The sequence below is a fragment of the Fonsecaea erecta genome, assembly GCF_001651985.1.
Source record: "Fonsecaea erecta strain CBS 125763 chromosome Unknown Scaff13, whole genome shotgun sequence".
Classification (NCBI taxonomy): domain Eukaryota; kingdom Fungi; phylum Ascomycota; class Eurotiomycetes; order Chaetothyriales; family Herpotrichiellaceae; genus Fonsecaea; species Fonsecaea erecta.
The window spans coordinates 272,772-287,676 of NW_017387256.1; the positions used below are offsets into that span (position 1 = coordinate 272,772).

General features: G+C 52.7%; 3 protein-coding genes across 3 annotated transcripts; 2 read left to right on the plus strand and 1 right to left on the minus strand.

Moving 5' to 3' along the window:
- Window positions 1–1,526: 1,526 nt before the first annotated feature.
- AYL99_11011 (hypothetical protein) lies at window positions 1,527–2,504 on the plus strand (the record flags this gene model as incomplete). Its single annotated transcript, XM_018842517.1, has 4 exons — window positions 1,527–1,778; window positions 1,832–1,956; window positions 2,007–2,274; window positions 2,328–2,504. 4 exons carry the CDS (start codon window positions 1,527–1,529, stop codon window positions 2,502–2,504), a joined length of 822 nt encoding a protein of 273 aa, XP_018687930.1.
- A 3,250-nt stretch (window positions 2,505–5,754) lies between these two features.
- AYL99_11012 (hypothetical protein) lies at window positions 5,755–6,045 on the minus strand (the record flags this gene model as incomplete). Its single annotated transcript, XM_018842518.1, has 2 exons — window positions 5,755–5,757; window positions 5,803–6,045. The coding sequence occupies 2 exons, from the start codon at window positions 6,043–6,045 to the stop codon at window positions 5,755–5,757; spliced, it is 246 nt and encodes an 81-aa protein (XP_018687931.1).
- An 8,553-nt stretch (window positions 6,046–14,598) lies between these two features.
- Window positions 14,599–14,901, plus strand: AYL99_11013 (hypothetical protein; the record flags this gene model as incomplete). Its single annotated transcript, XM_018842519.1, has 1 exon — window positions 14,599–14,901. The coding sequence occupies one exon, from the start codon at window positions 14,599–14,601 to the stop codon at window positions 14,899–14,901; it is 303 nt and encodes a 100-aa protein (XP_018687932.1).
- Between the last annotated feature and the right edge of the window lie 4 nt (window positions 14,902–14,905).

A 14,905-nucleotide genomic window follows, 5' to 3' on the forward strand; every position in this document is an offset into this window, starting at 1 on the left:
CTTCAACAGCTCACTGTTGGATCGCAGCTGCGAATTCTCAGAAGGTGAGTTGAAAGATTGACATTTTTACAACGCCATAGCTCATACTCGCATGGAAGGTTCAAGCTGATACATCAGAGACGATTGCGATTCTCGGGGACATGGTCAATCACGATGTGAGAGTGGTCCATTTGGACAGGCAGCGAGAAATTCAACTCAATTTTTAGATCTACCTCCCCGACCAGGGGCCGACCAAAAGATGTCACCAGGGCTTGAGGCTTAGGCTACCGCACCAACTTAGGCCTCACATAGTCGGAGTGCAAAGGCGTGATGGATATGCTTCATGCATTCCGAGTGCTCGAAACAGAGCCGGTCATGATGTCCTAAGCCTACGCTGCATCAGGCCTGGTCCTCATCCCGAGCTATCAAACTGATGCTCTCATCTCAAATCGACTTTGCCTGGACTGGCCTTCCTGCTTGAAACCCGACCCTTGACAGGTGCTGGCACGACTTTGTCAAATGGAAGCCTGACTTGGACTGATAAAAAAATGATGATTCTACGAAGCATTTAGTGTCCTATATGGTTCACAGCCACCTGTGGGAGCCATTGGCCTAAAAACAAATGTTGAGGGTCTTCTCCCCATACCAGCGATCGGCCCGCCAATCACGTCGCTTTTCACCCGAAGCCCTGGGCCGTCAAAGTGAGGAGGCTTCCTGCGGCACTGTCCGCCCTGTATTCTGACTCTCAATCGAGGTGGCTCGACCTGATATCCGATTCTGGGAGGGGAGAGAAGAGAGCAAGATCGACACACAAGGCAAGTAAAGGGTGGAAGCCGCTCCATTCCAGCAGTCAATCAAGACAGGAAAGCAAACACACACGCAGACACGCAGGAACGCAAGCCAGCAAGCAGGAGGCGTCGCTGGCTTGCTTTTCCTTGCATTACTGGGTATTTGGCATCAATGATCCAGGGTCTTGTCTGCCGGCAGGTCTCTTTCCGGCTCCCCTAGCTCTTCCGATGACCAGCCTGCCAATAGGATTTGCTCGAAAACTCGCAACCAAGGGGCTTCATGCCTAGAGCTCCATCCAAACACGGCAACGATCATCAATGCCCCCCAATAACAGCCAATATCACCTACCATCACATTTTGAAGTCATAAGCGTGGCCTGTGGGTTTGCGGAGTACGGATGCTTCAAGTGCGAGGATCTTATCGCCAAATTCTACTCTCGTGGACGGGCCAGCGTGCTAATCAGGTTCCAGGCCTAGATTAGGTCGACACGACTCTTTTCCTTGCGGCACGAAAGTTCACCAACTCGCCAGGCGAGGCAATGGCATGTCCTGATTGATATGCCTGGGGAGCTGGTCTCCTGACCACATGCTTTCTTGCAGTTGCAAGCTGCTCAAAATAAGCGACAAGGAGTCAAGGACCCTCGCCCTTCGCTGGAGCAAGTGATATAAATGATCGACGGCTGCCTACCTGTCCTACCCTGCTTGTCTTCACCGCCCACCTTTGCTGTTCATTCTTGATCGTTGGTTAACTAAAGCACCATGTTGGATTCCTTCTTGCTCTGCAGTGCTCTCAATACTGTCTTTACTCTCGCCGACCTCTGGAAGTCCATTGGACCTGTTCAAGATGGCTTGAAAGACAAGAATACCATATTCGTGCTCAGCCACCTTGCTAATGCCACCTCCCAGACGCTCCTAGCCATCGTTTTGATTCTTGCGGCCGCTCTGCACTGGCCTACATGGGACGCCGTGGCCATCGCACGGGGTTCGCTGTTCTGTGGGGCTACGTTTGAGGTATTGCTTGTGCCTTCCGCTCTCTGTGCATCTCTTTCTAACACATGAGATAGGTTGTCGAGATAGCTGGAGCCATTGACGCCCTGTACCTCCAGTCCTGGAGCACCTGGAAGAAACTCTTGCTGGCAGGCACCTGGGCCGCATCCACGGTTGGCCTCGTGGTGACGTCTTTTTTCTTGTCAGTAGTGCTGCCTCACACTGGAAAATTTCTGGATTGACGTGAAATAGAGACAATGATGATGCCACTGGAATGTCGCTGTCCGCCGTGCTGGTCGTCATCAACTACGGAATCAGATTGAACTGGGCTTGCAGGTCGATCCCAACGCTGAGGCCCGGTCCACGAAAGCCCCGACAACGGAATCTGCTCGACGAGAGCTCACATACCTCGAAAATCCTTCTGGGTGATAGTTTGCGCTCGCTCCTCAACATACTCACAACGTTTGCTATAACAGCGTTAGTGGTATCCTTCCCTGAAAAGCAGCCCTTGTTCTATACTGTAAGATTGTCCTTCACATACCCTGCAGCTGGTGACGACTGACCCAAGCACAGCTACAAATTCTGATTGTCAACATGTTGCGAGCCTCGAACGCTTCCTGGAAGCTCTTGACTCGATGGCCTCACGGGGGCCAAACGCTGGCCCCCGACAGTGACAGCGACCACTCGTCTCGGGATGAAGAGCACGACCTTCCGCCCCAAGCGATGCACGCCTGGTTTGCCGGATGGTGATGATTCGGAGGGCGATATCTCTACGAGGCGCAAAGGCAGAGACAAAAGAAGCAACGCAAAGGACCACAATAACTTGAGTCGAAGGAGATACCTTTCGGGAGAGGGTTTTGGGAGACTTTCTTGGTTTTGGGGACATCTACATCACTGCTCTGGAAAAGAAGGAAAAGTTACGGCATGTCTACATATGCCCGATAGTCTGGGTTATCGCCATTTCGACAGTGGCATGACACGACACGACACGATATGATATGCAATGGAGCCCATTGCAAGTTGGTCAACAAGGTCTAGGTTATTTGTTATTTCTTTCATATAGTGCTGTGATCGCAAAAAGATAGGCAGGCTCATCCTTGATAGCCTTTTCCGAGAATCCCGACTTCCCTCAATAATATCGTTATCTATCAAAGAGGCCTTCAGCTTCAGGAGAGAGGGGGATGATAAAGAGCAATGTGGGGAAGAAGGTATCGACGATGCCCTGTCCCTGTGGGCAAAGAGGCGGTGAGGCTGAATAAGGAGGGTGTTGTCAAAGCATATTGATTTGCTGCCCTGCGGCGGTGAATGAATGTCGGTACGATTTTTCGTTGGGATGCACGTGACAGGAAACGTTGAGAAGAGTGCGTGCAAAGGACGGTGGGACATTTCGAGGACACTTTGAAACTTCAGAGTAGGGTTGTGGTGGAAATGTGCTCGGAGTAGGTATCTCGTAGCCAGGCTGGAGGATGGCTGGGCCTAGTAGTACTCGGTAGTAGGCGAAGGAAATCTAGCGAGTAGAGATGCAGATTGTGTCAAGGATCACGTGGACTCACGTGGTTGTGCTGGCCGCGACACAAATGGCAGGTTCCGCGAGTTCGTTCACCTTGGTTGTCAGTCCGGCCCTCTCGACCAAATACTATGGACAGCAGCATCGTCGAGCTGCGGACGTGGCACCGCCTTTCTTGCATTGCTGAGCGCTCTTTTGCCTCGATTGAGCGTTGTCTTCGGCTTTTTTCTGGACCTGGGTCGACAACAATACTTATCTTTTTTGCTGGAATGCTGTCCAAGCTCCTCAGCAGCGGTTGCAATCCCGCTCTGCGCAGGCACCCAATAGACCCTGGAGACTGAAATTGGTGGGCATTTCGCCAACGTCTGTCCCTTGTGCTCCTGGTCAACAACTCCTCCTCTATTTCATGCTCCCATGTGGCTTGGGGACCAACTCGGTGTCTCACTCCAGGCCGCAGGCGCTTCCCATCATGGCCTCACCATCTCCTACCCTGAGCCACCCCCGATGTGGCTCGTTCCTATAACCCCGCTTGTTCTACCTCCAGCCCGAAGCTGCCCAACAAGCATCAGCGAGGTAGTAGAGACCCGCAGAGGACCCTGACGACGACCGCCTGAACAAAATGCTCCCTAGAATCTCGTACAATCTCGACCGCAACGCGGAGATCGTGTGACAAGGTCTTGGACCCGGATAAGAGAAGCTACAATGAAGTCGGAGCAGCCAAGAAGACCTGGGTAAAACAGGGGTCCCGGATGGAGAAGCCTCTCGTCGTCAGCAGAAAAAAAGAATGAATGAGGGGATCAATCGCTCGCTTGGGCTGAACTGCAGGTCCGCAGGAATACCCACTTTCTTCGAGGACGGTAGACCCGAGAACGGCACCGTGTCTAGCTTAGGGACGAGGCTGTCTCCCTGGCGATGACGACGAGTCATTAGAAGGTCTGTATCCAGACACATATCGCCTTATTGCAGAGACGGATATCCCTGAAGGTGACGACGTCAGCTCCCGGCTCCTGACCTCGGTGCGCTCTGAGGCATGTTCGATGACATGACAAGCAAGGACGACGAGCCAAACCACCCAGGTGAGACAGACTCCGGCGTGCCTACAATGAGTTCGAGTTCTAGGAGCCACACAATGGTGTGCTCATACGTGGGCTTGGAGAGGCTACCTCTGGGGATGAACGACGATATGTATAATGTTGTTGGAATAAAAAGCCTTTACTACTCTCATATTTCCCATCTCTGCTCCTTTGGAACGATCTCCTTCCTGCACTGTCCTGTCCTTTGATGCAGAGAATCGATTTCCGTAGAAATTCGGTGGTGTCAGATTCTGCCGAGCATTAACCGAAGTCACGCTGGAAGGGCACCTCGGGCAGTAGTGAATGGGGATTTGCACCTTGAATCCTGAGGGTCCTGCGGCAACGACCGACACTCAGCGCGCGATTTTGCCCACCGCCTCGGTCATGACGAACACACTCATTCCTTCTTCAAACTTCACGAAGAACACTCGAGCAGAGATATCCCGACCAGTGTCATAGTAGAACGCGATAATTACACGGAAGCACCGAAAAATTGATAAAAAACCAAGAGCGAGCTCGAGGGATTCCATTGACTCAAACTAGTAGGGGCGCTCCCTGGGGCCCGGAAATTCGTCGGTCTACCTATCCGCCCCTAAAACTTCATTAAATTTGGACCTTGGGGGCTGTCTTTAGAGACCATCATAGGCGCCTGCTGGGACCGTCATAGGCACCGTCAGGACAGGGCCAGTGCCAAGGCAACTGCCACACCACTCCATGCCTTGATGCCTTTTTATGCTCACAACACCCAAAAACACTACAGCTCTGCAACTTTTAGATAATAGTCATTCGCACTTCAATCATCAAATTCCATCACCCAACCCATGATAAAACCTGCCTACTTGGAGGGCACATGTCCAAATAATCTACAGTTACACATCTGCAGGTAATTGGGACAGTGCACGCATACAAAAACAATTCCACGTCGCATTGAATCAAATCTCACTTGGTGATTGCCAGAAGCGACCACTACCATGTTGTTCTTGTTGCGAGGTCGTCGACTCACTCATTCATCAATTCAAGGATTTGTTTTATTATCCTGCGGGAAACTGGCGGAGCAGGCAGATTGTCATGACAACGACTATTCCTTAAGAGGTTGTTTGTTTCTCCCTTGTCGAGACCAGAAGCAGATTCTATTGGCTGGATCCTAGGAATTCCCACCACTCCGAAATCCGCAGCTCCAAAAGCCATCTGCACCTCCACGACTCCTTAGGATAATTGCATGAACTTTGTCTCGTTGTGACTCCGCCGCCCAGAAGGTATGATAGTGCTATTTCCCAGTCCAATTTCTACTGTTGTGGTTAGGAAAGAAGGATGGAAGGTCAAGGGCTGAGATTTGGTTTGGGCTGGGCGCTTATGTCATGCTCTCTGCCAAACACCAATGATATGTGACGAGGTTGGTATCAAAGCAGGATACACGATTTTACTCAGGAAGTTCAACACTCCAGTCTGCCTACAGGTCTATTCCTACCACTCCATGATTGGCCTGTACACCATCTGGAACAATGCCACTCTCGCCGGCTCTTGTGGAGATACGCTGAGCACTGAAAATGCCGCGATTGCCCCCAGTTGCGGACGTCTGATATCCTCTTTCAGCCTTTGGGGATAGGACACAACGGGCAAGGAATAGCGCCTTCCGCTTGAGACCGCTGTCGCTGATACCGTCGCTTGGTGAAGAAACGCTATCGAGCTGTATTGAAGGCTCGTGCGTCATGAAAGGAGGGAATATGGCAGTGTTTGCTACGGCAGCGCTGCCCATCCCATCTCATGAGGTGCTTCTGCAACGCACTTTGTGACCCTGCCATGAAATGCATTTGCCTTGTCCACGATGCAAACACATCTCCAGATGATGGATCGGAGGGTTCTGAAGGATTTCCTTGTCTTGAAAGGTCCTGCAGCGGCGCAGGTGTCCGCCAAGGGCGAAAAAGTAGCCGGAAAATTGTGTGTCTGGCAGGCAAATACGCCCACCACCGGCCAACGAACGCCTTGAAGGACGATCCAGCACTTGCTGCAGCAAATAACAGGCAGTCTTCAACTATCTGTGGTCAAAAATTCTGAAAAGGACCCATTATGGAGGAGAAAACGGCCGGAAACGGCCGGGTTTGTGCGCAAGTTTTCGACACCGGAGCTCGACCCCCATCTAACTCAACCACCACTAGGCTCTGCAAGCTCATACTCTGGCTACAGCTAGAGATATCAAATCATATCTTCGGAGAACAAGTGAAAAAGATCTACAAATAACGTTGCACGTTTGGTATTTTTTTCAGCGCCAAGCCTATGGACGGATCGAAGCACATCGATTCTCCTTGCCCCGTGAGTGCGAGCCATTCAAACAAAATGCTAACCCCATCTCTCAACTATGAGCATTTTAATGAAAGTGCTTTCGAAGTCCTCCGTCTACTGGTTGCGGAATGGGAGCGACGGAGCGAAATTCGGACCTCCTAGCAAACCACACGATTGTCCAGCAACCACGCTCAAGGATGGAAAAAGAAAAGTTGCACAAGACTTCTATGTCTCGAGGGATCCTCGGACGGCAATTGAGATTTGATTTGGATGCGAATTGGGAAAGTTGATTTTTTCAACATGGGCAAAAAATTTCGAAAATTTCAAAGACGGAATTTCGACCCGGCGACGACGACATCGTGAAGGGCGAGATGCAAAACACTCAATGCCATGCTTGGGAACTCTGCCGGACGCGTGGTGCGGGCGCAGGCACCGGTTTTGTCGTCCCGAGTACCCCGGGGCGTACCCCGACCCCGACCACCCATTATCGCGAGGACGCTTACATGGCGCGATGAGCGACGCTCAAGAGCATTGGGAGAAGCGACGGGGACGTATAGGTAACCGCCAGTGGACTATAGGGGCCGAGAAACAGTCCATGGGGCCGGTGCGGAACGCCCTGGCCGGCCTCGACTGAGCAGCATCGCGAGGACGATTGAATTGGGCGGTTCACGACGCGCAGAAACATTGGAAGAGACAAAGCAAATGTGCATGCACTCGCCAGCGGACCAGGGAGCTCGAAAAGCGCACCATGGGACCAGTGTAGGGTACCGCGGCGGACCCCGACCACCCACCATCAGGACGAATTCACGGCGCAGTGTATGAGGCTCACAGACATTATGACAAGCGAAGAGGACGTGAACGCAGTCACCAGCGGATTGGGGACTCGAGAAATCCTCCCTGAGACCGGTGCCGAACGCCCAGATAGGCCTCGACCACCCAGTATCATGACGACGCGAGCACGACGGGGTGCACGACACTCACGAGCGCCAGAAGAGGCGAAGGGGACGTACAGGGGTCATGCAGAGAGCCGCCAGCGGACCAGGAAACTTGAGAATCGCTTCATGCGACCGGCGTAAGGCACCGCGAGGGGGCCAGACCACGCTGTATGGCGAGGATGCGTGCATATCGCGATGTGCACGACGGGCACGAGCATCGGCCGAAGCGAAGAGGACGTGCAGGCAGTCGCCCTCGGACTCTAGGGGCTCGAGAAACACTCTGTGGGAACGATGGAGAGCGCCCCGACGAGCCCGACGACGCAGCATCGCAGGGACACTTACGCGGCGCGATAAACGGCGACTGTGACAATCAGAATAAGCCGCTGGGACGTGTGAGCAGTCACCAGCGCACCCTAGGGATACCCGAGGAAAGACATTGAAATGGTGCCGAATGGGTCCTCGGGGCGAAGAGGTGCCCTCTTCCGCCCTGTGTGTCCTGGATGCGACAGCTGATTCACACAGATCATGACGGACAAGCACGAGAGCAGGGATCTCATGTGGGAATGCTACGGCGGACGAAGTGGGTGGCAGGGCTTGGGGTGAAGCCGAAACGGTGCGGGTGAGAGGGTTCAGAGGAGAGAAGCACACGCCATATCCCTAGGATCTGCGATCGAGAGGACAAAGACCCGCTGATGCAGGCTGTCAGAGAGAGAGTATCTGGCTATCTGAGGTTCCCACATGTTCATGCAGCATCAAGTGCCCCAAAGCGAAGGAAAGGGGTGGTTGCCGACGGGCGCAGCCTTCGTGCGCACAATGGGCTTCCTCCCATCGGCAGAACGTGAGCAGGCAGGCTTCATGGCAGTCAGGTTGGCTAGGCGCCATTCTCACTGAGCAGCTCGAGGCAACGATGGTGCGGCTTGATTGGTCGACACCCAGGAGGGGACGAGACGCGGAACGAACGCTTCAGCGTGTTTCATTTGGGGGAGAAGTAGAACGACCACTCACTGGAGATCCAAGCTCTCTCTCTCGCGCTTGCCCGTTTGCAGTCCTTTGCAAAGGCCACGGAGACCTCGAAACAACTCTGCCAGACGAGACGCCAGCGCAGGCCTCTTCTCCCAAGAAGAGGAAGAGGAAGAGGAGTGGGAGTTCAGTGTGTGCTAGTGGAGGACAAGACGGATCCGAGTAAAGAAGTTGGATGGAACCCGTCTGGACGACGTTAAGGGAAGGAGTCAGAATGGATTATCACGACGAGTCCTGAAGGGAGGGTACCAAAAGAAAAAGAGAAAGAGGCGGAAAGAAAGCAATTCCGTCCGCTCTCAATCAGAAGAGCCCGCTCCGCTTAGGGCTGGTCTAGTCTGGTCTGGGCGATTAAGATAAAGAGCAAGTTATCTTTATCTGTCTGCTTCCAGGTGAGGCATATCAGGATGCGTGCGTGCGTGCGTGCAAGCATGCCCCAGAGCAAGCTGCCTCGAAGCACATACATGCCTCTCTCACGAAGGATCTGCCAGCTGGGCAAAGGAAGGCTAGATAAAATGAGAGGAGATGGATCTGGTCAATCCCCCCAAATCCAGACTTCGCGGCGTTGGGTGGTTTGGTTTTTCTTTTTGGGTTTCTCGTCGTCGAACCAGAAGAGAAGACCAGCGTGACTGCCGTGACGGATCGTTGAACACCGATGTTTCCTCCGCAAGGGGGGGGAACAGGGCGAGGAAAGGGGATGACGGCGGAAGGGAGGGCGTTGAAGGCACTGAGGGAGAGAGGCGACGATGACAGCAGCAGCCGGTGAAGCAATAACAGCATTAGCCTAGATATGAAGCAAGAGGACGAGGATTATATATTGACTTGTTGAAGGACACTGCAAGGACCTAACTAGGGTTCCGTACAGTCAACCGCCAGCGTGCTCGGGGTGGTCGTCTCTAGTGCCCAGACAAAGTTCTTAGGCCTTGAACAGGGAACACTGCAACCCGACATGATGGTAGGTGATGGTAAGGGGACATGGAACACGACTGCTAGCAGGTCCAACGTTGTAGCGCAACGGGAGAGCTCCGCGGGCACTTTGTATTTCCACATTCATTCATCAAGGCCACCCTCGATATGCCGACTCTTCTTAGCGGTCACGTCAAGACCTAAGCATGCCTTGTCTTGTTTGCACCTGCCTTCAGTCACGGACAGCCAGATCCCTCAGAACGCTTTGGGAACCATTGTAGCAACCATTGTATTCTCATGGCAATGCCCTCTTCCAAGAGGACGCAGGTGCAGGTGCAGGATTGAAATGAAACGGCGGGAGCTAGTTCGCCGCGGTACCCTCGTTCTGAACCTCCCGACAAGGTGCTTGGATGTCTCGAGTCTCCCTGAGGAAGAGAGCATATTCTGGCTGTGGTGTGATTGCTTCGTGTGAAAGGCGTCGGCGGAATTTATCGTTGCACGTAAAGCCCTAACACAAGGAAATGAGTGTTCAGAATATCCACGTCACTTACTTTGTGCGTTATCAAGGCCCATGTCCTTTTCTCATTGAAGATAAAGCATATATTCCCCTCTTCTTTTAAGCACACCGGGTGTCTATATCCTCCTCTTCTTAAATGCACTCTGGTTATTCCAGATCATTGATCTAGCTGAAGGGGATGTGTGACAGCAGGCTTCTTCAGCATCCAAGCCATATCTGCGCAAGGAATACCTCTAGACATTCAGCAGGAATATGACTGACTGCGGTGTAGCAGACAGACAGACAACCTCTGTTTGCCCATTTCTTTTCATGATCCACAACCTGACAGCAGCTGGTGAGGGCTCAACTCTCCTCACACACTTGAGGGACATGTAGCAGGCAACAGCCTTGCTTCGTGATCAAGAAAGTGTCTGCGCAAGGAGCACCTCTGAGCACGCTGCAGGGGTATGGCTGACCGCCAGACGGGCTCACAGACAGCCTCCATTCGTCCATCTCTTTCAATGATCTGACCGGAGGCGATGAGGGTTCGGGTCACGTCAGCGAGGGTACGATAGGAGGTGCATCCTCGATCCAGTGAGTTGGCAGATTGGTCACGATGAGTGGCATGGCGCCGCAGTCAACAGACCGATGTGAGGATATGTATTTCTGCGTGTTCGGGATTTTGCTCGTCGTCACCCTGGTTGCAAGATGTCGTTGGCGGGCGGCCGGTAGAGTGTCTCGCGTCAGGGAGGCGTAGAGGTCGTGGCGAGCCTACGTCAGGCTTAAGCTGCATGGGAAACGTAGCAGGAATCCGGAGTTTGGCTGTCAGGAAGCCAGGATACACCGTAGGCGACAGGTCGGCGGTTAGAGAACATTGGCTGGCCACGGATTCTTGTATCAGCAAGCAAGGGCAAGGGCCGAACTGGCCTGCGACACTCCACAAAGCCATTCATCGGCAACTAGATGCAGCGATTGAAGGCTGTTAGGAGGGAGCAGAAGTTGCCTGCGCTGAAAGCTGCGGTGGAAAGTTGTTTTGCACCTTCCGTGGATATGCGCGTAAATACCAAGTCTGGCTATACCAGATATGATATAGTGTCCCATTTCAAACCAATCACGCCCTTGCGAGGTACAATTAACCGAGGTAGTGGTGGAAGTCACTGTGTCGACTCTGGAGAAAACAAATTGACAAACCTCAGCGAGTCTTGACCAGTCACGTGTCAGTCGGTGATGCTGGTGTTGGAATCCTTCTCGGGTCTGTGGTAGGGATCTATGGCTGGTCAAGATGCACTTCCAATGCATCTTGCTCTCGCTCGAGGGCACTGCATCACCCGTGCAAAACGGGTCACTGCAAACCTACTCACCTTCAGGTGATGGGCATTGTCTTTTGTTTCCAAAGCTCGACTTTGGAAGACATTGTGTTGTGTCTTTCCCTCTTCTCGCTTTGTAGATGCTTTGCACACTGTAAAGATGTTCCGGATGATGTGATCTCCAACCACCTGTTGTGGGTGTCCCAGCAGTCTGTGCTTTTCAGCATCTGCCAGATCCTGTTGCAAGGTTTCCCCGGGCTCGATTCCTTCGTCTGCTTATGTAATCAGAATTCCGACTTTTCGATTTTTCGAGCTCTCTGAGGATTCGAGTTCCAAAACCTCTGGCAAGAATCTGACAGGAATCAAGTTCTGCCGGAGGGTCGACTAAAGCAGAGCTAGTGCATTGGCCTATCCGCTTGACTAGATTAAGGCAGCTAAGTAAGCAAACTCTTTTGATGATTGGCTTATATTTCTGCCCAGCCGGACGCTTTGGAGCGGAACCCTATGCCGCATCCAATTAAATTACTTGGAATTAAGCTTGAACTGGGGCTGACTCGGCAAAGATCAACAAGTTGTTGGCAAACGCAAGCTGCAGCGATGAGCGCAGTCTGCTGCTGTCAACATGCAACAACGCATCGATGCTATAACTCTTGAGCAGGCCTTGTTCATTTTCGCTGCAACTTCTCAATAACACATTCTTTTTTTTCTGGCTAACGCTGACTTAGGGTTGCTGATGGACCGCTATCCCCGTCTCAGTCGCTAATCTTGAGCTCGCCGTCGCAGGGGTCTGCGGATTTATTCACGATGCTGAATGGCGCTTGAACGATTTAAAGATGGACGGCGTCAGCACAGGGCCATGCAACAGACACGAGACGCCCAAGGCGTTCCGCTTTTATCCTCCCTCTCAATGCGAATGCTCCGAACCTGGTTGAATGGCCGGACGAAATAAGAGTGATGAGATACTTGTGATGGCTGTCTACGGCTCTGCATTGCTGCTTCGTCACTTGATCCGGTGTGATCTTCATGCAAAGAAGGGGAAGCAGCAGGTGAGGAGGAAGACACAATGCTCAAACCGACGCAGCGGACTTTATTCACACTTCGCGGGTTGATCGTAACTTTAGCGACACCTAGATTGCAAGAGATGGTTTACAGATACAGAATATTACTGGCCAAAATCACGATGGAGAGGGCGGGCAGAGATGGTCTGTTTAAGAAAAGGAAGCGCTTTGGGGCCACGGTTCTCCTCCTCAGCTAGGACTCCGACCACAGGACGATCTACATACCATCTCCATATCCTTGCCAGAACCGCTCGACATAGAGCACGATCCTCCGAACGCGTTTGATCTCGATTGGCCATCGCATGATCGCCACGATCACGAGCCAACGTTGCCAGTCACGGAACAAATGCCTCTGCCGCTTTCCTCAGCCTCCCGCCCTTGGCCTACTACCGAACGATTCTCCGGGAGCGTTGAGCCAAAGGCTGCATCCGTTCCAACGAAGTTGACTTTTATGAAAGAGGCGGGCTGGGATGCAGACAAAACATACGATGAAGACCGTCCGACTTCCATCCGATACTTGTTCGAGTGGAAGGTGATAGAAGTACCGCATAGGAAGCACGGATGACCACGCGACTGATGTGGATGCTTCTTCCGGAGTGCTGCCGGCGACGAGTCTTGCAAGCTGAGTGCGAGCAGGCATTGAAGCAAAGGCTTCCTTCAGTTCGAAAGTTCTACACCGGTGAAGCAGTCGTGCAGGTCTCCGTTACCTTCACGAAGAGATCCAACAAGGGGCCGACATCGATTGAGCCATTGTGGAGAAATATCTGATCACCCAGGCTGAAGACTTCGAGAACGGCAAGAAACTTCAGGTGGACGTTTCGTACAACGAGGAAAGTGGCCCCCTGTCGACCGGTGGCTCGGTAAGAGGTGGTGGTAAAAGAGGGCGAAACAACAAGCATCCGTCGGGCGCGTTATCGCACTGGCCATGGAGTGTTCCAATCCCTTGTACGGCCGAAGCCCACATACTGACTGGATCAAACCCGACGGGGGAGAAGAAGCATATGACTAAAGGTAATTCAGCTTCGTGAGTCGGCTGAGTTGGTCCAGACTGCAATCTCACCATGGCCTGGGGACCAGTGTCTTTGGAAACGATGGATTGTAGCTAACGAACGTGTTCGAGAGGAGAACGGTAAGCGAGAGCCACCATAATGTCCTCGGCATGCCACCCCCCTTGTTCACGTTGCCAACGTGCTACCTACCTACCTGGACATCGTCCGCAGCGGACAGACAGACATCCACACCGCGGACAGGCAGCCTGGGCCGATGATCTTGATGCGGCCTTCTTCCGACAATGCCAGCGCATTAGCGCCTGGGGGGGGGTTCTCAAATTCTTCACCGATCAGGGCGGATGTGGCTTGGAGTTTCGGTCGTGGCATCGATGCATCGAGCAGCCAGTTGAGGATGATTAATGGGAAACATGTCGGGGGCGTCACATGGCGAGGTAGAATGCATAGCGAATCTTGTAAACTCTGGAAAGCTTTGTCTTGTAACAAATCCTCTACCTGTCTCTCTATCTACCCTCCTCCCGCTGGTGACTCCTCTTCAATGGCGTCCATCCCTTGTGGGCGAAGTGTGTGACCTCGGGCACTTTCTTGATTCCCTTCCTCCTCCTCTATCAACACACCGTTGAAGAACAAGAAGGTACGTACGTATCGAACGAAGCCTTGGTCGAACGAGATCCTTTTCTTCATAGGTTGGAGGAAAGTCGCCCTTCCTTGACCCAACCAGCGCCTAGAGCTAGCTCTTGGGTTCGTTCGGGCAAATCGTCCTTTGAGGTCAGGCGGTGAATAGTGAGGGAGGGATGTAAACGTAAGTATGTAGAGCCAACTTAACTCAACTCTTGTCGGGTCGGTCGGTTGCACCTCTGCTGAATTTCTCGCCGCCACGGTGGCGGAGAGGATGGATACATTGTCCATGATCTTCAGGGCATCGATTTTGGTAGGCTCTGGCTCACTTACCACAATGATAAAGATGCAAGAAGCTGGCTGCTGCTCGAGGGAAAGCCCCGGAAAACACGGCACTGTCCGTGGGTGAGGGGGCCGCCTGGAAACACGCGTGAGAGAGGGATCGCATCTTGTTTGTGTATACGCCAGGAGGATTGATATTGGTTGTCCGAGAGGAAAACCAAGCGATCGAGACCGGCGCAATCCATATCGGAAGGGTGACCATACCGTTCAGCGACAGCAAAATAGGATAACTAGAGCCGGCATTGGCTGTTTTCAAAGGCTCGATGGTAGTATCCCACGCAGAGCAAGTGAAAGTGAAATGTCCACATCTCGCCAGGTGCCCGAGATTCCAAAATATGGCATTCGCAACTCTCTCCTTGTCGCCCTCATGCCCACTGCATCGACTTCGCAGCTCGTCGGCGAGGATGCTTCGAGCTGTATCTCTCGCCGTGTCCTCACCGAAGAATTCCAAGTTGTCAACCCCTCGCTGCTGGAGGATCTCGTCGACTTGGGCCTGTGGTCCGATAATACGAAGAATCGGATCATCACCGAAGGCGGCTCGATCCAAACCATCTCAACCAGCGGTGCTGGCATTCCAAACACAAACAAACAGACCACCTGACCAG